Source organism: Thermobia domestica, chromosome 16 (assembly GCF_964235325.1).
Source record: "Thermobia domestica chromosome 16, izTheDome1.hap1.1, whole genome shotgun sequence".
NCBI classification, from domain to species: Eukaryota; Metazoa; Arthropoda; class Insecta; order Zygentoma; family Lepismatidae; genus Thermobia; species Thermobia domestica.
In genome coordinates, this window is record NC_137469.1 from 121,189,471 (window position 1) to 121,217,327 (window position 27,857).

Here is a 27,857-nt window from a genome sequence, read left to right on the forward strand (position 1 = left end):
TTTCTTTAAATTAAATCTCTCCGTTTTCGGACATTGAATATTACCTTTATTCAACGATAATCTCTCCCGTATTATCGCTGCTACCAGGTAGTGATCAGTGTCACAATCAGCCCCTCTAAACGACCGGACGTCAATTATGCTAGATTGTCTTCTTCTATCTACTAAAGCGTGATCAATTTGATTATTTGTTTTTCCGTCTGGTGATGTCCAAGTGTATTTATGAACGTCGCGATGTGGGAATTTTGTACTCTTCACGATTAGGTTTTTGGATGTTGCAAAGTTCACGAGTCTAACACCGTTGTCATTACTTTCCTTATGCAAACTTTCGTTCCCTATAATCGGTTTGAAAATATCCTCTCGTCCTACCTTCGCATTGAAATCCCCTAATAGAATCTTCATATGGTATCGCGGGAGTTGGTCAAATATCCGTTCCACTTCTTCGTAAAAACTATCTTTTATATCGTCACCCTTATCTTCAGTTGGAGCATGTACATTTAAAACAATAATATCACACCACCGTCCCTTAAGAGTAATAAAAGAAAGTCTGTCAGTAACAAATTCAACCCGTTTAATTGCTGGTAATATTCGTTTGTGAACGAAAAACCCTGTTCCTAACTGGTGATTTTTATTTCCTTCCCCGTAAAAGAACGTAAAATTTCCGGAATTCTCAGATCCATTTCCTTCCCACCTAACTTCCTGAACTCCTACTAAGTCCATCCTGTATTTCTCTAACTCACTCGTTACAGATTTTAACGCGCCTGCCCTATAAAGACTTCTAATATTCCAAATATGAAATGTTCGCAAATTACGAAGTAAGGAGCCATATAAACCAAAATCACGTTATATATTTTTACATATTTTGAAGTCTGTTACATATTTTCCGTCTACTGTACATATTTTTACATAAATTCAGTTTCCTTGCTCCTTTCCGCTAATTTTCTTTAAATAATACGCAAATAAAAATAGGCCTACATATAGAAAAATAACTCAAAAAGTACTTTATTTAATTATCTGTATTTTTCTCTCACTTTGTTCAACCGATTTACATTGCGGAAAAGCTGGGTTAAAACAAATCGTGCACTCTACAATGTGCAATGAAATGTCGTCAGTTATCGCTTCCAATCCTGAAAAAAAAGAAAGAAAAGGATCTGTTTTTTATATAGAAAGTAAGAAAACAATATAAGAATTTTTGTGCTTATCGCCTTTGCAAGCAGACGTCACTCGGATGTGTGCCGACAAAACAAACTAAAACGCACACAGTTGGCTGGCTTTCTCACCTTTTTTGTATTTGCAACCTCTACGGGTGGAAGTGGGGTGGCGGCGAGAGGGAGATGATTGGAGCGGCTAGGCTTTATCACTTGTTTCTTAAATCGAATAAAAAAAAATCGCTTTTGTATGACTCGATGGCTACTCCGCCACTTCTTCCTTCAAACAAAGAGAAAAAGGATTCAGTTTCGCGACCGGTTTGTTAGTGTGCACGCTTGTGATCGAGTCAGTTTCTTGTTTTCAATGATGGCTTGCTCTTTAGCGTCAAAATTGAAATCGTGGATAGCTATGGATGACGCTTATACCACAGACGGTAAAATTGTTTTTTTGTCAAGTATGCGATAAGAAAGTGGGCTGTTGAATGAAGTCGCAACTGGATCAGCACATAAAAACAGCTATTCACATGAAAAACAAGGTGTTACAGTGTGCCGCAAAGCAAAAACTTTTAACCCAAACAAAACCAGCATCTGAAAACAGCAGTGAATTTTACAAAGACCTTGCCAATGCGTTCATAGCAGCAGACATACCGTGGTACAAATTGCAAGTCCCACAGTTCGCGTCCTTTTTGGGAAAATATTGCAAGAAACACATTCCTGACGAATCTACTATCCGCAAGAATTATTTGGATGTGTGCTATGAAGATACTATCAAACATTCTGAAACTGGTGATTCGCATGGTTTGCGGTGGATGAAACTACAGACGTATTATGACGTTTCGTTGCCAATCTGGTGATAGGAAAGCTTGACCCTGATTCTCCATCACGACCATTTCTGATCTGTTCAAAAGTTTTGACAAAACAAACCATTCCACAGTTGCACGTTTCGTAAATGATGGACTGAGAGTGTTGTGACCAGAAAGTGTACCTGCAGAAAAAGTGCTTCTGATGGGTTCTGATGTTGCGGCGTACATGTTAAGAGCTGCCGATGCGCTTAAAGTGTTCTACCCAAACCTCATTCATATGTGCTGTTTGGTCCATGGATTACATCGTGTAGCAGAGGAAGTGCGGATCAACTTCCCTGAAGTCAACAAGCTTGTGTCTTCTACTAAGAAAGTTTTTGTGAAAGCCCCTGGTCGTGTGCAGTGCTACAACAAAGCTACCAAATGTGTCGCTACCACCACAGCCTGTACTGACACGGTGGGACACCTGGATATAGGCTGTTAACTTCTACAATAAAAATTTTGATGCTGTAAAGTCAGTTGTCACCACATTTCCTGCAGAGTCCAGTGCAGCAGTGCGTGATTCCCAAAGTGCGTTCAAAAATCATGTTGTTCAATGTTCACTAGCGTACATTGCAAATAATTTCGGGTGGATTGCAAACGTTATCGAGAAACTTGAAACTTCAGGACTTACTTTGAAAGAAGCAATGACAACAATGGATGATGTGGAGAAGAAACTCAATACTGTGCAGGGAGAAACAGGTGCGAAAATTGCCCGGAAGTTCCAGTCAGGTTTGAAGAGGAATCCAGGATACCTATCATTGAGGACTGCATAAAGGATATTGGATGGAGAAGAAACGAAGGCTCCTGAGGAAATCAACCCTGGAAAATGTTATTTGTTGAAGTTCGCGCCTGTCACTTCCTGCGACGTGGAGAGGTCTTTCTCAGCCTATAAAAGGATCCTGACTGACCAACGACTCTCTTTAACTCCTGAATACCTGGAAACCTATGTAGTGGTTCATTGTGCATCAGCAAAGTAAGCGCTTTTTTCCTAAGATTTTTTCATCATATACAATAATGTGGTTTTCATTTTTCTGTGAGACAATTTCATTTGTTACTAGTGAAAGCTTGAAGTATCTGTGGCAAGTTAGTGAATTTTTCGAATACCATCATATAAAATAATTAGTGCTCCGAAAGTAAGCGCTCGTTATTTTAAATAATATTTTTTTTTCTATTTCGATATTCAATACAGTGACTTTCATTTCCCTACTAGACAATTTCATTTTTTTTTAATTTGGATGTATTTGTGTCAAGTTAGTGACACGAAGTATTTGAATACGCAGTTCATTATATAAAATATTTAGAGGTTTATTTTTCGTCTGGAAAGTAAGCGCTTTTTGTTTTGAAGATTTTTTTTCTATTTCGATATACAATAATGTGTTTACAAAGTCTATTTGTTCCTTGTTAAAGCTTGAACGTACCTATCGAAAGTTAGTGAAGTTTTCAAACGCGCAGTTATAAATTTGAAAGTACCAAAGGTAAGCGTTCTTTCTCTTAAATATTTTTTCTCTTGTGATATTCAATAATGTGATTTTTATTTCTCCACGAGACAATTTTATTTGTTCTTAGTGAAAATTTGAACGTATCAGTGACAAGTTAGTGGCAAAGTTTTTCCATTGCGTAAAATTATTTAGTGGTTCATTGTTCGTCCCAAAAGTAAGTGCCTTTTGTTTAAATAAATATTTTGTTATGTTTATATGTTCAATAATGTGATAATTTACTTTCTTGATACATATTTTCATTTGTTCCTCCTGAATATTTGTACGTATCCGTAAGAAGTTATTTACATTTGTTAAGCTTTTATTACATAAATATGTTACAGTATATTTATTAGCTAATAAAATAGCACAGACACAAAATAAACGCGAAAAAATATTTTTTACATATTTTCATATTTTTAATATATTTCTTACATATTTCGTTGATTTCTGTTACATATTTATGTATATATTTCGGTACTTTGTACTACATAAAAATCCAGGCCTTAGTTATGAACATTTATCCCATATGGAAAGCAATGGCAAATCCCCATGGATTCATCTTGCCAAGGGACTTTTAGGTCAAATACCTGCCTTTGGACAGAATATCACATCATCATTCATTAACAGCCATAGAATAACACATTGCAAAATTTTGACCCAGAATATATGCGAGACTGCGAGAACATGCGAGAAAGTCTCGCGCGAGACGCGAGGTGAGACTCAAAATTTTATGCGAGACGCGGACGAGACTTCAAATTTGCGAGACGAGACGAGACGCGAGACGAGACCAACATTTGAGGCTGCGAGACGAGACGAGACTTTTCCATTTCTCGTCTCGTCTCGTCTCGCGTGCATTCCTACTTTATTCTAAGGTCAGGCTTTGTTCATGACAGTTATGCTTATCAACGTTGAATGAAAATAAAAATCATCTACATTTTTTGAAGTGCATTTATTCCAATTTTACGTCGTATGTTATAGTTAAAATGATATGTGATAGAGACATATTGAGAGGTAATCTCTAACAACAGGACTCTCATGGTTAAAACTTCCATCATCTCTTTACCGGGGCTCTCATGATTTTCCTTCTCTTTCGTCACTCATTTACTTAAAACAGTCTCTAATGTTCAAAATATTCCAATCAACGAAGACAGAGACGAAGATCGAATGAATTATCGCAAATTATATGGTGTTTGTTTTCTGATTTGTTCTCATTATCAGAGAATATTTAGGCCCTATGTGTACCTTATTGCTTTGTATGTTTAAATAAATGAATATGTATAGTAAATGTGCTCACGCAAACATATTAATATATGAAAACACATTGATATAGCTATAATCCAAATATCGTTTTCTCTTAAATTAAATGTGTTTTTGTTTTCGTTTTCAATCTTAAACTTTATTTTTGTACAATAAAGCTTTAGTTTCGTGATTCTTGAAGTCAAAAGATTCAATTGCATCAGAAATTGTGAATTGAAGAAACAACTGCAATTGTGTTTAAAATACATAAATTGATCTTTTGTAAAAGAAGCATTATAATAAATAACAGACAAACTTCGGGGAAAAAAATTGCAAAACGAGGTTCGTTATCCAAAAATACGCTACAAGGACCGTTTCAAAATACTCTTTTTAATATTAAGTTGCGTTCAATGTTTTGACATTGAGCGTTGTCAAATGATTAAAAGAACTTTTCTCTCTCTCTCTCTCTCTCTTTTTTTTTTTTTTTTTTTTTTTTTTTGCCAATGTTGCCATTAAATTTTAAACACTGAAAAAATATATGTTGCACTTAAGGGTGTTATAATTTAAGGAAAAAAAAAGTTATGTCTCTCACTCATTTTTTAAACGTTTTTTGACGGGTGAGGTTAGGGGGTTGAAACTTTTGGGGGTGGTTTTAGTTCAAAACTAACACTTTTGGTCAATAACGACCCAATTTGTATCAAGGGCCGATTTCACTATGTTACTAGGAAAAACTCTTTTCTGGAATCGCCATTGATAAAATGGGTGAACATAAATCTACTGGCCTTGTTATATGAGACATGAGCTGATGTTCCACAGAACACAATTACGAAATTCGTGACCCCAATGTCTGATTGGCTGATTCATAATGCTGCTAAAGTGAGAGTTATTAGAAAGTAGGGTAAAATGTTTCAGCTGTAGTCGTTCTACAGGGAAATAGATACACAACTTGCATCTGTTTTATTTTTACAAGTTTCTGTGCGTAGCAGATTGATATTTACAAATACCACACAAAATGACAATTTTTCACCATTCACACACATTCTTTATCTTGCGAGCAGAATATCGACGTGGAAAGTGTACTGTTGACGGACATCTACATGATGGACATTCTTCGCACCCTCCATTTTCTCGTGATAGAACAAACGTGACGTTCGGTGTACCAAAATTATTCAAAGGTATGAGTGTGTATTTCTGCTTACGATGTAGTTGAATGGCTGCTGTGTGTAACCATCCTAGGAGGCATCGTTTTCATTGTTGTCATCCTTTGGATCTTTTAATCTGAAAAGTAAAAATCAAGACGTTAATGAACTATGCAACACGTTTTTTAAAAAAATGTTCTTCGGTTGCTATTGTTGATTCCTTAGTCATATTCATTGAACATTTGCGAAAATGTGCATAATTCTCATGAAACTTCGCTTTTGTAAGTTAAACATCGATTTGTTTGCAGAAACAAATAACGCTATGAAATGTATTAGCATACATTTAAATTAATTAAAGAAGTTTGGTAGTAAACTCCTCAACACCCCTATTATAATAGCAAAAGAGTATTCTGCTTAAATACATAACTTGGATACATAGATATCAGGGGCGCCCGAAGAATATATTTTAGGGGGCCATCTCTATCGTTGCTATATTACGTCTGATATTTCTGGTATTTAATATACATGGTTTGCTATATTACGTATATATTAACTCCCGGGCCCCTCCCCGCCCCCTTCGTGCGACCATGACAGATATCTATGTCCACCTGTGTATACCCCTTGAAATGTGTCCTTTTCCTACATTTTCGTTGATGCGTATAATCACTTTCATGAATTAGCCTCCAGATGTAATTCCTCATCATGTTTGCCATACTGTCCTCGATAACCGCGTTTGAAAGTCATAATGTCTTGGTGAAAGCGCTCACCGTGCTCCTCTGTACCCATATTTTCCTTAAAACTGTCCAGATGAGAGGCAAGAACATGTAACTTAAGTGACATCCTACAACCCGTTTCGCCATAGTTTGTCACCATGTTCGTAAGTTCCACATAATTTTCAGCTCTGTAATATCCTAAGAAACATTGAACGACTGCTGCACAACTGCTCCAGGCTTCTTTTTCAATCTCAGTTAGCAACGTGAAGAGCTCAGTGGACTGGATTATTATCATCACTTGTACACTCCAGCCTCCATCTTAACACGAGATAGCTGCAGAAACATGTCTTGTAAAAACTTTAATGTGTCAGAATCTCTATGCACAGCTTTCACAGATTGCTTGATAATGCCAAGTTTATTGTGTAGAGGTGGTAACAATACAATTCTAGGGTCAACAAGTGGCTCGTATTTTACGTTATGTATTCTAACAGTGTACTCCTTCCGTTGTGGCCAGTACTTCCTCCGGTAGTGGGCCTCGGTGTCATTACTGTCTCACAAATAAAGATAACACGAGAATTTGGTGAAATCACCCTGCAAACACATGAGTAAGGCAATAAATTTGAAGTTCCCTATTACTTGCAATCCATATTTTGTATATTGTAAATTGCCTAAAAATGTCTTCAAGCTGTTAAAGTCTTCCTTCATAGGGATAGAATGAGTTATAGGAATAGAGAGGTGCTTATTCCCATTGTGCAGATGCGCAGCCTTGAGACTTCTAGACGAGCTGCCTATAAACAAACGCCACTCTTTCAGAATGCAGGGCATCTGTAAAGCTTAAACACTTATAAGCACAATCCAGCCTTCATTTTTAAAAACAACTGTTTGCGCCGTCTCCTTTGAGCTGTTGTATTTACCGATTTATCAACTATGTTCCACTATTTTACCCACCATTTTTACTCAGACTTCGAATAAGATTATTAAAATCTATTTGGTTAGGATAGTATTGTTGTCTATTAGTAGTTCATGTCTCCAATGTTTAATAAGAAAGGCATACTGTGGCACAATTGCAGTATAACAGGATATTCCAGGGTTATAAATATACAAGGTGACTCAAAAGTAGACATATATACTAGTACCATACTGATCAGCTTATTGCATTTTATATCATTTCTTATTGCTATCCATCAGGTAGACTTATTATTTGTTCTTAATGTCACAACATAAGTTCGGAAGAGTTGAAACAAATACACCAATAAACTAGAATGTTGTACTTGATCAATGTAGGAGTGTATACTTATTTTCGGGCCACCCTGTATATACACATACCCCTAAATTCTTACAAATAGCCTTAAAACACTCTGCCCAATGCATGTTGATTCTATCGCAAATCTCTCAGTGTTGGCGGATTCTTCAATCAAATATAAATGCAACTTAGCGCATCAAACGTTTTAATACGCGCATATAAATTCATTAATATAGGACAAATTCCATATTTTTGATGCTCCTACTTACAGAAGCGAAGTTTCATGGAAAAAATACACCTTTTCTAGTTACTTTCAAGGTAACAATACAGGAAATCACTATTATAAGACAAGGACAAAATGAGTGTTGCATACTGTAATATGTCTTCACTTGTGTTTCTCGAAAGCATCGATTTTCAACATGTACCAGGAGGGATCAATTGGTGTGTGACAAGAATGTAACAATGGTAGCTAGTAAGCCCGTACTCCTACAGTGACTCAACGTGCTAATACACTTCGACATGCTCTCGAAACCTTACAAAATTATGTAGAGCACATGATCTTACCTTTAAGTGGCGCAAAAGCAAATACATTATCTTTACAAAAAAACGGAGAAAGGTTGTTTCTCCATTAGTACTTCGGGATGCCCAACCCTCACCAGTGACTAAAAATACTTACCTTGGCATGACACTGGTTTCTCGTCTACCTATACTTTGGAACACTCACCTCACCTCTCTAATTGCAGAGTACAATCTGTTCTTAATCTCGGTGAACTTAGTACCAAACGATGGGAACATGGATATAAGGGCACAACTGTGCAACTTGTGTCTCAGTGATTGGAATCTCCATTATGGCAGCCCAGCTCTTTCACCTTTACCCCGAAAGCTTAGTGACACGTGTCCTGCTACAACTCAGAGGATTCATTCTTTGCTAGAATAAGCTCATAACTCTCCGAATGAAGCGTTCCTTGAAGAAGCGGGAATTATTCTTTAAAAATATCCATTCACTTCATGAGGCCAAATTCTTCATTTTGAAATGAATAGTAACTACAACGTTGCATATCATTCCTAAAATGCAATTGCTTTATTCTGGTAATCATAGGAAAGCTCTACCATATCGACGATAACTACCTTGGACCTACTTTGCCTATATTACAATTAAACAATAGATGCATTTTATTCATTGATCATCTAAACTTCCCTATTATCTATCATCTTGCTTGATATGATAAACTATTTCACAAGTGTAACTTCCAACTATTCCGCCAAACTGGTTTCGCAACGCTCCACCTTCCATAATGGCGCATTTATGGGAGGATTATATTACTCAACGTTATCTAGAAGCCGTTCTCATTTACACGGATGCCTCTAACTTCTTATCCTTCCTTATACAGGTAAAGGCAGGACGATCGCATGTGGATATTGTGGTTTATATCCCCCATGCAACCTATTGTCTCGCTACACTTTTGTAACAATGGCTGAATATTTGGTAAACAATCAATTAGCTGTATATGTAGTGATAGTCAGAGTCTTCTATACCGTCTTCGTCCTATCGCGTAACCTGTTTATTTCAACATACAACAACAGGTACGTCAAAGTGAGGGACTTCAGATAATCTTTATATATTGTCCCGCTCGCAAATATATTCCTGGTAATGCGAAGGCCAACTGGTTTTGCAAAGAAGGAACATTCTTACCGCCTATTTAACTGAAGTTACCGGCCACTACATTCATCCCCTATCTCGTAACTCAACAGCAGAGAAAATGGCGTAATTACGAACATCATGCTAGAGGTGGACCAGGTAAATACTACCGTTGAATAAAATATACATTCACTACACGTTCTTGGACCTACCGTCCAACCTGGACTCATGCCCACCATTGTTTTATACAATCGTCTCCGACTCAAAATCGCCCGAACTCCAGTACAAAAATTCATTAAGGCCTTCGAGATACTCCAATGTGTCACTGTCAACAGGATGTTGGTGCCATGAATCACGTAACCTATATCTATCCATATACGCAGTAATGTCGACCTGTATTTCTGATTTCCTTGCACTCCTTGCTTTTATACGGTCCAATTCTAGTGTGAATTATTCTCTCCCTTAAAAACACCACTGTGATTTATCAGTTAGTTCAGCTTTTACTCAATCATTTTGATCTACAAGTCATCTCCAGCAGCTGCCGCTATCTTTATGTGCATCGTAATTCTCTAATCAAGCTAACTTAACTCCTGAACTATCCCTTATGCAACTACTTGCTCAATACTACTCTTATTCAAAAGCTCCTGCAGCCAGGAACATAAGTAGGGAGGGCTCTTTTTTCTCAACAGCGATGACGGTGGACTGGTTCGACTTCTCTGGAGAGAAACTGTTCTTGGTACTGTTATTTGAACATTTATGTAGACTGCTAATTCCAGGGAAGCTTTGAACAGTTTGTGAAAATCAGAATCAGCATTTTGCGTCAAATCATGTATAGTTTTCTTGTATTTTTTATTTGTTCTAGCGTACTGCATATATCGGTTCTTTTTGCTTGAAGATGTTTTGAAAAACTGAAAGTCAATTTCAATAACTTTGAGGTAACAATCAGAGCTTGAATAATTGGCAGTGTTGTTATGGTATCTAAAATTAATAATGTTTCTTCTGAATGTTCACTAGATAGGTAGCTGACACTCTCAAGAGCTGCAACAATTGAAATAAGAGGGAACGGTAGAGCCGATCATCTTTAGTGCCAGAGGTATCTGATTCGATACCAGGTCACAAGAGTTGTAGTGGACAAACCACTGTACACGTGGGTTTTCTCGATCTCTTTTACTAGACTTACGTATAGATAATACGAGAGGAAAGTTTCATTTATCCTCTTTCATATAAAGATACATTTTACCGACTACCTATGTTTCTGCTTTTTCTCACTCTAGTCATTTCACTTAAAAATGTTGATTTTGTATATAAAAATAGGGGGAGCTAAAGTCCTATCAATCCTTCCCTGCGATTCTTTCTCTTATTATCTTGTCTCGTTATGTAAATTTATGAACTTAACTTTTGGAAGTTTTCTTGATAGATTTTTGCGCTGGGAAATAAAAATGCTACATAGGCGTAACTGTTGAGTAATTGTCATTAATTACGAGAAAATACATATTACCCCCAGGATCTGTAATCAATGTTCGTACTCACACATCAGAGTAACATAGAAGTCGTTCATGGCACAGAACTACCAGTAACTGAGACAGAGTACATTGAAATACAAAGATATTAACTAAACTTCTGAACCCTTACAGGTAAAAAAGAAAAATCATTAAAAATAACTCGTGTAGAAGGTACACTGACTTACATTTAACGTGGAAATTATTTTCTTAATAAGAACAACTAAATATTAACATAAATAATTGAAACAGTTAAATATTATTATGTACATATTGGATTGCTGGTTCATTAATTCGTACCGTCCATTTGAGAGATGTCAGTAATGATGGCAGTGTCGTGGAATTGTAGTTTTTATCAATAGTTTGTATCACTACTTGTGGTTGCGCAGGAGCTAATAAATTTCTTTCTCCAGAGTCTCCAGTGTGGAATGTCAAGTTTGAAAAAGGGTTATCTCTAAGTGTTCTCCTATACGAATTCAACAAAGGTTCTAGTGTCACAGAGGCATCCAGACAATCTGTGCTGTGTATGGAGAGGACGCTTTGGTGAAAGGACCACCCGGAAACGGAAATTTCTCAGAGCGATGTCCCACATTCTGGTCGTTCATTCCAATTTAATAAGAACTATTTGAACGACTTGGTCCACTATATTCTATGTCAAAGCACCCAAAAATTATTCACGGAAATGCGTAGGGGACAGACAGCTGTTGTGTGACACTTTCAACCAACGGACAGTTTCAAAAACAGGGTTCGTGGGTGCTTCATTCAGTGGAAAATCAGAGCCCTGGAAGCCCAAGCCCTGGCTGAATCTGTATTTTGTGCCCGGCTAGACCCGATCCAGCCTGACCTGGCCCGAATCTCGAGCCGGGCGGAGAATGGCCAGGCTCTAACCGGACTGGATCCTAAACTGACCGGGCGTAACCGGTCTGAGAACAACCAAGTCTGATAAGTCAGGTCAATCCTTCAATATTCAATGAAAAATTAGAAATGCGTCGTCATAATATTACATTGTTTATTTGTCCTTCTCGAATGGGAAAATCGTGTGAAAGGTTACCCAAGATTTGCTTTCTATATCCCTATTCTGTTTGTCTATTTGTTATGTGTGCTTGCTCTGTCCAGCCATGTTTATTATATAATACAGCTCATGGACGTAAAAGTCTTATACTACATTTTTTAGTGCGCTACGAGTAACAGGTAAAACTGCTAGACCGTATGTAGTACTAATACTACAACTACTACTGCTAATACTAATATTACTATTACGATTACGAATACTAGTGCTAATTCCACTATATCTGCCACTGCTACTATTATTACTACTACTCATTACTATACTAATACGACAGCGAATACTACTACTGCTCTTACTAGTAATACGAAAACAGTACGACTACTATTCCACTACTACTACCACTACTAATACCACTACGTCTACTATTGATACTATTACTGCTACTTTATTACTGTTGTTACTAACAATACGGCTACTACTACTATTAATACTTCGACAATTACTATTATTATTAATACTACTACTGCTAGTATTATTGCTACTATACTAGTTCTAACAGTATTACTACTGGTACTAATACTACTACTACTAAACTACCATGAAAAATACTATCATTCACACTATTTCTATTACTACTACTATTTTGCTTAACGCTTTTCAATATAACTTCCTCTGAGATGAGCTGCCATCAGTAAAGAACCTTTGTGGTTGCGTTAGTAAGGTAGTTACATATCTCAAAAGGTCTGGATTGGTAAGCCGGCTGCCACACATTGTTAGCCAAGACATTGAGGTAAGATGGGACACTAAACTCATCATGTTGAAATCTGTGGATTCGCAGGTCGTCGCCATTCGGCGGATACTAGAAGAGCACAAAGATCAGCGCTTAGATTGCCTTAATGAAAGAACTGTATTTTTAGAAGATTTCTACGATGCCACCAAAGCACTGTAAGACAACTGTAAGAATGCATTTAATACTGCTTTAGTTTGAAAGACTAAAAAAACTTTGCAAAGCTAACAGTGAAGTTAATTCCAATGATACGTCGCAGCTTAAGGTTCGGGTGGAACAGTTTCGCAATGAGAAGGTCGACATTAGCATGCATCATAAAGTGGAGACCTTCAACCCCAACTACCGTCATCTCCGAGCAAAATCTGTAGATGAGGGATTATCTGTCCACACAGACGTACGTCGTCTCATTTCGTCAGAGTCATCTATTGCAGTTGGTTTCTTTGATTCTCTTGCTAAGGGTAGTAGCTCGAGCAGACACAGTTTGGAGCCACCTGCCAAGAAGAATAAATTGGGAAGAATAAATAAGAATAAATAGAAGAATAAATAAGAATGGGAAGATGGACCTTCAATTTCTAGTGTATTTGACGATGAAGTAGACATCTACCTCAACATGCCAACATGTCCAAGAGAACTAGATATACTACAATGATGGAAGCAACAAGAGGAAACATTACCAAAATTGTGCAAATTATCGCGTCAGTATCTGGCCATCCCTGCTACTGGTGCGTCTACTGAAAGAGCTTTTCATACTACAAGCAATATAGTTCAGCAATGGAGAAAGCTCTAAAGTTTGAGACTGTTGACTCTATTTCCGTGATATTCGATGAGTACAGGGACATACAGTAAAGCGATATTTATTCTCCACTATTAGTTTCGTAGGAGAGTTTGTATTTTTATTCTGTTATTATCAACTATTCCTTCTATTATATATGACGTTAAGAGCCAGTTCCGGTAGCTGCTATTTATACATTTATCCCTCAGGGAAAGCTTGTGGTATATTTCGTTCAACAATGTTATGTGTTAATTTTGTTTGATTTACTTCCTCACATTCTGTTATAGAGCCTTTTTACTTTCTCGTCACTATAATTGTCATTGTGTTACAACCGTTCCAGGAACACCTGATAGACGCTGGCGTCTTGGTGATTTATTTTGATCATTATATTTTGTTATCATGTTTGTAGCATTATACTATAACAATACAGGAACATGTAACACTATTTGGTATCTGCCTTGCTAATTGAAGATTACTATAAATTACGCTGATCTTAAGAACACGCCAGGTCTCGGTTTCGGCCTCCGTGGTCTAATGGTAGCGTACCAAATTCTACTTAGTAGGTAAAGAACCTGACTTTATCATACGTTCTTTAGGTAACTATGGCTCAGGCCGCATGGATAATGATGGGATCAATTAGTGGAATAAAAACAGTGGGAGGAAACGGGATAACCCCTTAAACTCCCACGCACACGATGTTTGTCCACCACAAAGCTCACATAGCACGAGCAGGGATAGATCCGACGACCTCTAGCACCAGATGTGAGTGACTTACATACTGGAGCACCGTTGCCCCTCGTACATCAAGCATCGGTTCAAATTCTATGCAAACCGGCCATAATGACTAGTATTTCTCCGATTTTTTCTGTACATAGAAGGTAAATTCTGTACCACCAGACATGCCAAGTCTGACACGAAGTCGTAGGTGGTCGTATTATTATTATCAGGTTGTAAAGAAAGTTCTTGCGGTTTTCAACCTTCAATTTCAAAATAGCATATCTCAATTCAAACAAACCTTTATTGATCGAAATAAAAACTATGACAATCAATGCACTTTTGTCAACGAGAAACAAGTGTGTTAATGCCGGTAGCATAGAATTCTGGAGTTCTGGACATGAAGTCGTTGAAGGTCGCTTCGGCATCGTCTCTGCTTTTGAACCATTTCTCGCGGAGGAAGTTGTCGAGACGCCTAAAAAGTGGTAGTCGGTGGGCGAGAAGTCCGATTAGTATGGTGGATGAAGCAGAGTTTTGTAGCCCAATGCGTTCAACTTTTGCAGCGTCTGTTGTGCAACAGGCGGACGAGCGTTGTCGTGGAGCATGATTGGTCCCTTTCTGTTGACCAATGCCCGGAACATACGTCGAAGCTTCTGGTTATTTCGTCGATTTGTTGGTGGTGCTTCTCCGCCGTAATTGTTTAGCCCGGATTCAGAAAGCTGTGATGGATGAGACCGATTACAGACCACCAAACTGTCACCATGATCTTTGTGGGTGGAGTTTTGGCTTCGGGAACTGATGAGAAGCTTCGCCAACGTCCAACCACTGCGCCGAATGTCGCCGATTGTTGTAAAGGATCCACTTCTCATCACACGTTACAATCCTGTGATAAACGGGTAGTTCTTGTTCCGCAGAAGAAGAGAAAACGACAGCTCAAAACGGCGATTTCGATGATTTTCGGTCAATTCGGTCGTCACCCATTTAGCGTGTTTTTTGACTTCCCAAGCTCTTGCAGGTGGTTGGAAATTGTCATAGGTGTACACTAGGTATATGACTTTTTTCAAATTGAAAAGCCTGGGGTGGCAAACAATGAACATTTGGCTGCAAACCTCAAAAATGTTTTTGATTTTGTTTAATTGTAAAAAAAGCTCCCGCACCTACATTGATGCTTTTTTAGCATTAAAAGAAAATTCGTCTGCTTAAACAGTCTGCATTTGGCACTGAATATTCCATACAGTACATTAGAAAAAGGGTTTTAAATTTGTGAATTACTTTTAATGAAATTGCTGTTGAGATATTTGTCACTTTTGCAAGTGTTGTGATGCTCTTGCATCACTTTTACAGCTCGCAGCCATATTTGTGCGAGGCGCATCCAGCATAAAACGTTCTTTTAATAAGTGAGCAGAAAAACACTTTAAAGCTTTAGGACACTTTAGGTCGGAGATAGCAGTATGCAATTCATTGTATGTGTCCTCTGTATAGTGCTGAATTGAAAACCATAAATTTGTCCATCTAGTTGCGATGAAGTCGTAAGTACGTTGTAGCTGATCTCTCCATTTTGGAAGGAGGAAAAAGGCTACCATGCATAGATTGCACGTGAATTCCACCTAGCATTGTTAAGGGAAGGTAGCTTCTGCCAGTTCAACTGAGGCCAATTGTTCTCTTTCCAGTAGAAATTATATTCTTCACAAAGTTCAAATAAAAACCGGAAATCATTTCTCCATCCTGAGTTTTCACGTGGTGGTACCATTCCTGTGCCAGAATAGTTTTCTTTTAAGTCCTCATACCGAGCCAAAACATCTTCAATAAATTGATAGTTGAAGCTGGATGACTGTGACTTTGTTGGGAATACTGAATCCATCCAGTGTCGCAGAACCAGGTCAACAATATGGTGCTGACATCCTATAAAATGAGGCTCATCGAAACCCATTTGTTTAAATCTCTCTGGAGTCTAACAACAAGACCACTTTTGTGCCCTATATTCAATGCTGTGATGTCAGAAATGATCATTTTAATACTCTTCCATGCATTATACTCATCCAACAAGGCTTGCAGTAAGATATAGATGTTCTCGGCGGATCTGCTTTCACAAACCAAAACTCCAAGGCGAAGACTTCTTTCACAATTCTGCACTTGATAATCTTTTTTCTTCCTATTCTCGTCCCATCAAAATGCAAGCAGAATTCCTGTTCACCGAAAATTTCTTTAAACCGGTTCTTTATTGTTTCACCTTCCTTGATCACTCGACGCAAAATTCCCGATTGTGAAGGTGTGGGTACATTTATTTCTTCCTCAGCCAAGTTCTGAAGAACTTTCGCTGCTTTTCTTGTAGACAGAGACAGTTTTGACACGAATTTGGCTGCAGATTTTGTTGCTTGATACTTACGTTTCATAGGGGAGGCTCTTCTGAAAGTTCAGAGTCACTGCTGACCTTACCTCCTTCAGTATCGCTGATACTCACATGTTGCACTTGGCTTCTACACGGACCAATTGAGGTAAGGATGGATCGTTGATATAGAGGCAACTTTCTCGGTAGTGTATCCTACTCGGCCACCAGATTCAAGTTTTCTATACAATTCTTTGTCTTCACTGCAAAGCCAGTTTCCTTTTCCTTTTGTAATATCGAAGACACTAGTGAGAGATTTTTCAAATACCTCATTCCTCCTTATTCTATATTTTACGAACAACTGTATCAGCTTGGCAACTTTTGCTGAAATTTGCTGCATAGTAAGCAAAGGAAAATTCAGCTTCTCCCAAAGTCTACACAGTTCTTAAGAGATTATCTTTATTCTATCCGACTGCCCTTTTAGTTCATCGTACAACCCCAAATATCTACCAACTATATCTCTGTTTGTAGGCATTTTACACATTTCACTCATGTCCCTTTTCATTTCTGGTATGCTGGGAAGGCGTTTTATACATGTCGCTGAGTTCTGTATCAACTTTTTTCCAGTTGATTCAATTGCTGATTTTGATCTTTTGGTTTCGAATGACATTTTTTATCTAAAAATAGAAGAGATCGCAATTAGAAAGACAATTGAGGAAAGCACTGTTGCAAATACGTATAAAAGCAAAGATTACTAAAGTTTTATCACCGGCAAACCAACCTACTAGGCTCGTAACACCAATAAAAGTGATTTGCAAAAGTGTTTAATGTGTATAGTATAAATTAAAATTTGGAAAATAACTTGTATCTATGTTGCTTACTTATAACTTACAACAAAACACAATGTGTTATTTACATAGGAATCTTTGAATTTCTGCGTGCCTGATGGGTTGATGTGCAGACAAAGATCTGTACATTTTAGTTGTTAATATACGATAAATAGATTACATTACCACAATTTATATTATACCAATGTCTATTAAACCTTTCCTAGATGCCAGACTTCTTTCCATTATCATGTTTTGCTAATCAAAAATTCTTATCATATATCGTTTTTTCACTTACCTCGTATATGGCAATAGATTAGGTGCGGGACGTTTTTCCAGCCCCCAACGAAAATAACACCAGAGAAGTAACGTATAGGCAAAAGTTCATTAAATACAACATCAGGAAAATTAAAATTTTGTAAAAAGTTAAAAAGTCATATCCCTATAGCAAGCTCTCGAACAGTTGTGCGTGGACTGGCTTCTACTAAGGCTCTCAGTTGGTCGTTGTCAACAGCGGATGGCCGACCACTGTGCTCGTCATCTTCCAGGCTCTCGTCACTGCTGCGAAATTTTTTGAACCATCATTGTGCATTAGTTCGTCAGTGGTTCCTGGGCCAAATATATCGTTGATATCACGAGCTGTCTGGGCAGCTTTTTGGCCTAACTTGAACTGGAACAAGAAAATTGTGCGAATTCGTCTGTTGTCCATGCTATCTTTGAAGTCCAGAAAAAATTACAAAACAAAACCAATACAACGAATAGATAGAGCGAAAAACGCGCTTTAAAGTTATATATATATGCACAATAGTATAACGACACGAGTTGAAAATACATCACTGAAAGTGGAAGTAACAAAAACCGCAATAACTTTCTTTACAATCTATTATATTATTATTATTATTATTATTATTATTATTATTATTATTATTATTATTATTAGTAGTAGTAGTAGTAGTAGTAGTAGTAGTAGTAGTATAAGTATTAGTAGTAATAGCAGTAGTAGTAGTAGTAATAGTAGTGGTAATACAGTACTTTACAGTCTTGAATACAGTATTTTAATCTTGAATAAAGAGTCAGTTTACCAAACACATTACGATTAACATAGGCTGACAGTATTAGTCTCCGATCCGTCTTTTATAGTGTCCGAGCCGAACAGCGCCGGCCCGGAAAAACATGTGTCCGGTTCGCCCCTATAGCATTCGTGTCCGACCCGGAATGTGCCCGGTCCAGTTTGATATACTTGAAACGGGCATGGCTAGACCGGGTAATCCGCGGGCCCAAAGGGGCGCCCCGGCCCGAGCAGGGCTCTGGTGCAAACAAGAATAAATGTATTGTCATATGAGGTTCTTTACTTATCCACCACCGTGAAATCTATCGCTATTATCAACCCTTTCTCTTACGTATTGTTACCGGAGATGAGAAATGGTACCTGTACATGAACTTTAAGCAGAGGAAGGATCTCGATCAAACTTATATGGTAATAGATCTTAAACTGCTATGTTAGCGAACAAAATATTATGGTCTTCAAGTATTTGGTTCCTCAGTAGGGCGTCAAACTTTAGGCCACATTATAGAATTTTAATAAAATAAATCGAATATAATAACTAAATGTGGATCACACTAAATAGAAAAGTGTAAAATATGATGTGGAGGTTTCGAAATGTAGCCAATTAAATCTTGGGTAATATTTTCGATAAAGCCAAGCCATCAGATCGAACCTATCCGATCTGGATCAAAATTGGTAAGGTGACAGAAAGATTTTGCTCCCGAGTTATGGCCAATGAAACATGGAGTGGAAACTAAATGAATTTTTTACGAAAGAATTTAAATAAAGATTTGTTTAAAGATCAATGAAGGACGAGTTTATTCAGCAATTAGGAAACGTATAAGGTTTCTAAATTAAACAAAATGATAAGCTGTCTTCGAGTTATTTTAACTGATGACTCACCTGTAAATAGTCAGGTAATCTTGTGCTTCTATAGATCCTGTATCAAGAGGAGTCAATAAAGTGAACTGGGAATCAGAATTACATTTCGCATGATTCAGTAGAAGGTCTATAGTTACTCTTCTGTTTACTTTATCCTGAAAGTAATAACAAAATTCAATAAATTAATTGTATTTTTATTCAGAATTCAAACATACTTAATTTTTTTTAGACTTTTAAATAGACTATATTGTGTATCCGTAAATCTTGAACCATAGGGAACCGGAAGTGGTATGGAAAGAGAGGTCATTGAATGACGCCGCCTTATCAATTCAAATTTTATGCATATAACCACGAAAATAACCCCTATTTTGAGAGAGTATGCAAAACTATATCTTTATGCTAATACAATAAGTTATATATTTGAGTCTTCTGTGCAGGTGGCAAATTCGGATTTATGAGCAAAAAGTTGATATTGAAAGATTGAACGATTTGTTTTAACCTTTCTTCCATTTCTTGTTCAGTTTTTTACTGAAATTGTTGGTTGTTGCTTTCTTTTATTTTTCCTTCATCACCTTGAAAAGATATCTTAAAATTTTTTCGGTGAACAAAACTGAAGAATCTTTATTTACGGTTATTGGTTTTTTTTAGTTTGATGTTAAAAGCGTAAGATCGTCAGTATGAACTTTTATCGTAAGTGTGTTTAAGCCAAAGCGATCTTACAACGTTTGCAAAGGAGTTACATAAAATATGTTGCATCTTGTTTTTTCATCTGTATGTGAACAGGAAGAAAAAATTCTATCTTGCAAGAATTGAGATCTTTGTTGTGAAAACATAAGCTCTAACTTGTTGGTGGAAAAAGGTAATTAGCGTTTGAGACATTTCCACATCTTTTCTTCCTCCTTAGCAGGGGTGTAGCCAAGGGGGGGGGGGGCATCGGGGCCGGGCCCCCCCAAATGGTTTCCTGCCTCCCCCAAATGACCAGCTTTTAAAACATAATAGTAAAATTATCTCGCTTCATTCATTTAAAAGTAACAAATTTTATTGACAATTAATAATTTATGGTAAAATAGTAAGGAGAAATATTGTTTTTTCCATACCGATCGAAAAATAGTATAGTATCTCTTCCTTATACCGATCGAAAAATAGGATACTTTTTTTGTGACAGCAGATTACACAATTTACTGCGATTTATATGCTTTAACAAGTATATTTTTATATGCTTTAACAAGTGTTTTAAAAGACATAGAAGAAGGAAAATTTGGTGAGAAACAATGCTTTTATTCAATTTGGATTTCATTCGCCCTCTCTTTTATTTCTACTTAGTGTAATAAAATATTTTTTTTTTTTAAGTCACGAATAATAAATATTTTTGTCAGGAAACCGTAAAGAAATTAAGTGAAATTTCAAAGAAAATCAATCTTGTGTAGATAGGTTCTGTATACAAGGTCTTAAATTTAAAGGTAACCAAGAAAAGTTTTGTTGCTTTTTCACCCACCACCTTCAAACATTGATATGTCACCTAACCTGGAAGATCAAAAATAGTCCCCATCAGCATCGACGACCTTCTGAAAACGTTCTGGAAGGCCATGGAATCCATCGCGGTAGAACTTCGTGGGCCGTGAAACGAAGAAAGTATCAGGTGCATTTTGGACTTTTACTAGGGATTTGAACTGGCGTCCTCTAAGGTGATTGTTCAAACAATGGAACAGGTGATAATCGGACGGCGCAATACCCGGGGAATATAGTAGTTGCAATATTGTTTCCCATCCAAGGCGGAAAATGGTGTCCTGAGTCATCTTAACCACGTGGGACTTAGCGTTGTCCCGTAAACGAGGACCCATTTGCAATTCAGAAGCGATGGCTCCAGAGTTTTGAGTTTTGTTGAGCACAGCTCAACTGCTGACACTACACAGTTGCATTGATACTCTGACCAGCTGGTAACAGTTCCCGATGCACGATGCACCAAACACACAGAAGGACCTTATTCTGGTACAGTGCTGGTTTCGGCTGTTTTGAAATCGGTTCATGGGATGCTAACCAATGATAACGGCGCCGTGGAGCTTCGTATAGGACACACTTTTTATCACATGTCAACGCCCTGTTCAGAAATGGCTCCGAAACAGTAAATAAACACAGGCGACTGCCGCGTTTCCTTCTGGCCCGGAGTCAAAATATGTGAGACCCATTGACCCAACTTGTAGTGCTTCACAAGTTGATGGATGTGCCACCGAATGGTTTCTCCACACACTGAATTGTAGTCCCAGTTCCTCTTTGTACATGTGTTGGTCTTACGGCACGTGATTTTTTCGGGTGTTTCGTCATCGTCCTTAAGCTTGTTAAACCATCGCTGCAATGTCCGCGTATTCACGACACCCTCACCAAAGGCCTGGAATATCTTCTGTCCCGCTACAGCGGCGTTTGACCTCCATTTGAACTCGTTCAGCATACATGCTCTTATGACGCTCTGTGGATGTCCCATGTTCCTTCTGTCTTTACGCAAGTTCACGGTGTGTCTGAATTGCCACAAGCAGGTAGTATGTTGGATATACCCACACCAACAACTGACGTTCGCCTTATCTCCACTCGCATTCAATTCACGGTGTGAGGTCCAATTGAACACAGACTTCCACGAAAAGGGACAGAACTTTCTTGGTTACCTTTATAGTTATGCACAAAAGTATAGCGTTTGGTCCCGGGCAGTAGTTCTTGATTAAGCATAATAAAAACTATCTTGAATATAATTTATGGATAATAATAATAATAATAATAATAATAATAATAATAATAATAATAATAATAATAATAAGCTAAAATAGTGTTTTTAGTTTTCCAGAAGAAAACCAAAATTTTCCTTTCTTTCAGGCCTCAAAAACACTAGCAGCAACACTTTTTTTTTTGGCTTTGTACATTGTAGCTGGCCCCCCCTCAAAAACGACGGGCCCCCCTACACAAACCTGCTGGCTACATCCCTGCTCCTTAAGAAAGATAACGTTTCTTGGATTGCTATACAAAGAATCGCGTTGATTTCAAGATCAATTTTAGCGTACTCTTCGTAAAAAATCTGATTGAGAAACGAAGTTGAAATTTCCATTGTTCAGAACACGAAAATAGTGCAAAAAACGGTGTTTCAAATTCTAAACTTGATGAATACAATGTGCTTTAATAAATGTACTTAAAATTCTCTTAGTATGTGTTACGAATGATATTAATTCGGAATTCTTTGGCAAGTCCCTTTTTGCACATAGTGACAAAGATGATTCTGTGCCAATTAATCACTGATAAGTTCCGGTAATCTGCACTTACGTTAATTAATAACTTTTACCCTCAGTGTTTAAGCTCGTATTTTCACGACTTCGTTTAATATCGTTTAATTTGAGAGTGACTCCTGGGCTTCAGATGAGCACTAAGTGGTGGTCGACGGTGGTTCAGTAGCCTGGCCCTCACTTGCCTGCAGGAATGGATCTTTCCAGAGCGAGTCTATAAGATTCCTTGGTTGTTAGTCTTTCTACATTGGCTCATTCCGTGTTCCTTTTTGTAGCATATTGCGCACACTGGTACGTTGTCTCCTTTCTTGAAATGTTTATTGTTATTATAATTATATCCCCTTTATTGGTATTTCCGCCGATTTTACCGTCAATTCTCTTCCTCCATTGGTTAGTTTGGTTTCACTCTTTTTCTCTATTGTTCCTATATTGAAAACTTTGCATTGCGTTTTGAGCTACTAATAGCGATAATTCGCCCATTTGATTAACTAGCCTGGAAATATCAGTAGGATTGTTAGATTGTCGTGAATGAGAGGGTAGGTGTTTATTCCTAGCAGGAGGGGCACTGGTAGAAGGTAGCAGTGATTGCGCCAGTGTTTATTGTGGGAAGCCTAATATTGGTTGAGATTGCGGAATATTTTGTAAAAGAGGTGCCGTAGGCAAGAGTTGCAAGTATTGAGGTTGTCGTAAGTTTGAAATTATTTGAAAAGTTTGCACGTATAACCAGGTTTGAGGATTTTGCACGCCAGGAATTGTCTGGTGTATGAGTATATTAGGTAGTGAAGAACTGAATATTGGTAGTTTCTAGGTTCATGTGGATGTGAAGATGTTACTGGCAAAGGTTGGCTGGTAGAATTTATGAATTGTTTGGAAAAATTCTACGTAGGCCCTCTTTCTTAATAGATGTTGACAATTTTTTAATGAATGCAAGTGGTTTTGTAGTGGTAAAACAGTATTGAATGTTTCTAATGCATTTTTCTTAAGAACTGTACTAGTGTACTGTAAGTTGCGATAAACTCCGGAATTTTTTGTCGATGTGTTACTAATATCAGTGAACATATTTTAACATTAATTGTATTGTTACAATACAGCGTAACTTATTTTTATAATTAAACTCCGTTCTGTGAGTAGAGCTGCCCATATATTTCATAGGTCCCTCAGCCATCAACTCTGTTTTTATGCAAATAGCCACACAATAATTCAAAAGTGAGAATGCTGTAATATCAATGGATTCAACTTTATTCTTCTTACCAAAAGGTGTTTACAATGTACCTAAATCCATAGTGATTAAATTCTAATACAATCAAATGAAGAAACTTTAAACCAAAAATTCGTTTCATGGTCCCCCGAAGGCCCAGACCAATGACATTTGAAGCAGTTCCCCCTTTATGAACGGCCCTGACAATGAGAATTACATTAGTTTAAAATACATAATGTAAGTCCAGTTACTCCAAGAAATAATCGAAGAGTTCCAGCACTATCCGAAGTACCTACAAGCTGTTCAATTTCTCCAAGGAAGAAACTTGCAGGGAAAAGGAGGAAGATAGATAAAATAAATTGCACGGAAAGAAATCACTCGATGGTTTCAGCTCTGCTTGTGTCTGTGTAACGACATTCTTCTCGTGTCGGAAGGGTGACAGGAAACACGTTTTCATGAGGAGTACTTTTGTGTCTTACATAGCGAAAGGATTGTATTTTAGTTTTTTAATATTTTTGACCCTCTTTACAGTTTTCGTACAAACAGAAATGCTAATTTGCTGCTGGATATTTTCACTATATCTTTGGCTCATTTGTGGTTGAACACAATCGGACGCATATCCTTTAACATAAAGGGCATAAACGTGGACGTTGAAATGAAATATTTCGTTTTATTTTTTGTGTCAGTGGAGACTATAGTATGCTACTCTGAAGGAATGTGGTTTCCGCGATGACACCCATCGTAAGACAAGATGTTATTGCCGATGAAGACAGTGTCGAGAAATAAATGCAAATTACAAGAGATTAATCAATATTTTATACGCCATTCGATAAATTTATCTCCTATTCCAGTATTCTTCAAAATCAGATTATTGAATTTAATTTATTAACGATGCAACGATAACGCTTATGTATATTTAGTTATATGGCAACAAGGACAATAGTCCGGTACCTTATGATAACAAAGCTTGTGACCAGACTTGTTTAAACTTGTTTTATTTATGCTGCTAAAGACATAGTAAGTGAGGAAGCCATAGTTGATTGAAGTGTATTTTTAGTTTCTGTGAAATGAATTACAAGTATTAAGGAAATACAAAGTTTAAAAGGAATAAAAATAGTTTAATTTATTAAAATAATTATTGTGGTAAGTTTTAGTGGATACTAAAGTAATTTTAAACGAACCAGGACCGAAATATTAAATTATATAGGGTGAGTTCGCCAATAGTCGACCGCCATCCAATAGTCGACCATTTTTGCTTACTATTGTGTATATAAAATATATCTAATGGTCTTTTGGAGCGGAAAGTGATTCACGATAAAGCTTGCATCATATACCACCAATGACAATCATTGTTTCCCTCTCCCTTGGCCAGCTGGTCGTCTTTCACCGATAAATTTCGACGTATCTGTAGAAATACGACTCAGGTGCACAGTTTACGACAGCGTGTAATGGGAATCTTCTGCACCTGTTATTTTTCGTTTTTCTGAAAATATAGATAGTACGTGAGGTAAGAAATGTTTTTGTTACAAAACTAAGTTATTCTAGAAGCTGTACAGTATAATTTGTCAATAACTGGAAAGTATTAAATTAAAAAATACATTTTAAAATGTGGTCGGAATTTGGCATTTTTTCTTTCCCATGCAAACCAATTGTCGACCAAGGGTGGTCGATTATTGGATTATTTGAGAGGGCACCAAATTGCTTCAAATTATTTCCTGTTTGGTATTAAGGTCTGTTTTTCAACATGCATCTATAAACTTTTGATTTCGTGACATATTCTAAAAATCGACCGCCTGTTTCTCATGTTGGTCGACTATTGGAATATTTCTTGCCACCTGTCGACCGCACTATTTCATACTATGTTTCGCGTTTTGCTGACTGGAATTTGTTCAGTAACTTAGTTGAAAGTTTCTTTTTATGACGATCTACTATTTCAATGTGAAACCAAGTTTTTTTTTTTACCCGAGAACAAGAAGCCCTCCTCGCTGGTCTAATGGGTAGCACCCGTGCCTTTGGTGCTCTGTGTCCCGGGTTCAATTCGAAGCGGGAGAGCATAGAACGAATTAAAGCGGTTCGAATATTACTATAAACTGTAGGTCCACGTCTTTACATAGTCTCGATGCTAAGAAGGGACGTTAAACCATAATAAACAAAGAAATAAGCAAACAAATGAGAACAAGAATGGTTTCCTGTACGTCTACTACGTCTCCCTGAATGAGAGAAATAATAATAATTTCTTGGAGGCATGTACCAGACACGTTGTCCAGTGCCTAGCCTGCTGGATTACGAATTGGGAATGGAGAGATGTGCGGGTTGAAACCCCAATGCCGGCCCTTCTGACAGGTTTCTTAGGGGTTTTATCAGTTATACCAGGCGCATGTCATGATGTTACCTACATAATAGGCTCTGGCCGACACCTTTCCTCATCCTTCTCCCTCCCCTATCCCGTCCTGTGCCACAAATGCTTAAAGGACATAAATAAATTCAACAAAATTCAAGTAAGTGTTAAAGTATGCTGCTTTGTAATAAAGTCCTGGGTTCAATTTTCCATGGGAATACAATTGGTTCGGAGCTCACGTTAAACTCTAGGTCTCACGTCCTTGGGAGTCATCATCATCCGATTAATGGCAATAAAAAATATCGATTCACTCGGCTCAGGTTTTTTCAGGTCAGAACCTGCTTTCGGGAAGAACACTGAAATATTAAGATTATCAATATTGAAAAACAACTTTTGTTAATATATTCTTGATTACTTCTGCTTTATAATATAGCAATGCATTTTGTTGTTAGAAATATGGCGAAGCATTTTAAATTTTATGTATTTTTGACAGATAGCATGGCTCCGGGATATAAAAGAAATTTTTTCCGCTATTCGGAATTTGATATGCAGTGCGCCTTAGAAGCTGTAAGAACAAAACAACTTTCAGTTCGTGAAGCCTGTAAAAGGTTTGGTGTGCAAAAGACAACAGTTTTAGACAAATTACATGGACGGGTACCAGAAACAACTGGGAAGATGGGACGCTGTACTTATCTCAGTGAAACAGAAGAAGAAGCCCTTGCAAACTGGCTTATTGAACTTTCTCAAAGTGGTTTCCCCAGAAAGAAGCATGACCTCTTAAATTCAGTACAGAAAATAGTTGTAGACGACAAACGCAAAACACCATTTAAAAACAACAGACCTGGGCAGAAATGGTATGCATCTTTCTTGAAGAGACATCCAAATATTGCAGTGAGGACAGCTGAGCCTATAAATGTCTGCCGAAGTTTCGTAAAAGAAGAATATATACGTTCGTGGTTTCATGATCTTAAGACCTACCTTACCAGTACGAACAATCTTTTCATTCTAGAAGATCCACGTAGAATTTTTAACGCGGACGAATCTTTTTTTTCAGTTGTGCCCATCATCTGGAAAAATTTTAGGACCAAAAGGCTGGAAGAATATTTATGAGGTTCAAGATAAGGAAAAGGAAACTCTTACTTTTCTAGGAACATTTAGTGCTTCGGGAGAAACCGTTGCTCCAATGATCGTTTATCCATACAAGTCGTGAGTACCCAGAAATATTGTGTCCAATATTCCCTCTTCGATTGTGATAGGACGATCCGAATCGGGCTGGATGATTAGTGAGACATTCTTTGAGTGGGTCGCCAATGGTTTCAATAAATGGCTCTTAGATCACGATGTACCTAAGCCTGTAATACTTTTCATCGATGGTCACAAAACTCACTTAACTTATGAAGTAAGCAAATTTTGTGACAACAACGAGATCATATTGTATGCCCTGTACCCTCATGCAACACACATCTTGCAACCATGCGATGTATCCGTCTTTAAGGCGTTAAAAACAAATTGGAAATTCGTTGTTCGAAGCTATCTAACGGAAAATAATTTATCTTCTATTACAAGAGTTCAGTTTGCACCACTTGTTGCAGAGGTCCTAGCAACAGCAGCAACACCGTCAACAATAAAGAATGGGTTTCGCAAATATGGACTGTATCCTTTTAATCCGGACGCTGTTGACTACACAAAATGCATCAAGAGTGTATGTAAAAGCACAGAGAGTACTTCCACTCAGCCAAATGTTAGTGAAGAAGACCTTCGT

General features: G+C 37.5%; 1 protein-coding gene across 1 annotated transcript in view; it reads right to left on the reverse strand.

Moving 5' to 3' along the window:
• Window positions 1-5,188: 5,188 nt before the first annotated feature.
• The window catches only part of LOC145673382 (structural maintenance of chromosomes protein 6-like), a 260,927-nt gene continuing 238,258 nt past the window's right edge, over window positions 5,189-27,857 (reverse strand). Inside the window, exons 23-24 of the mRNA XM_081743030.1 lie at window positions 19,318-19,451; window positions 5,189-5,979 (exon numbers count right to left, since the gene is read on the reverse strand). Coding sequence (XP_081599156.1) covers window positions 5,934-5,979; window positions 19,318-19,451 — 180 coding nt within the window. The 3' untranslated portion in view covers window positions 5,189-5,933. The remainder of the gene's footprint in view (window positions 5,980-19,317; window positions 19,452-27,857) is intronic.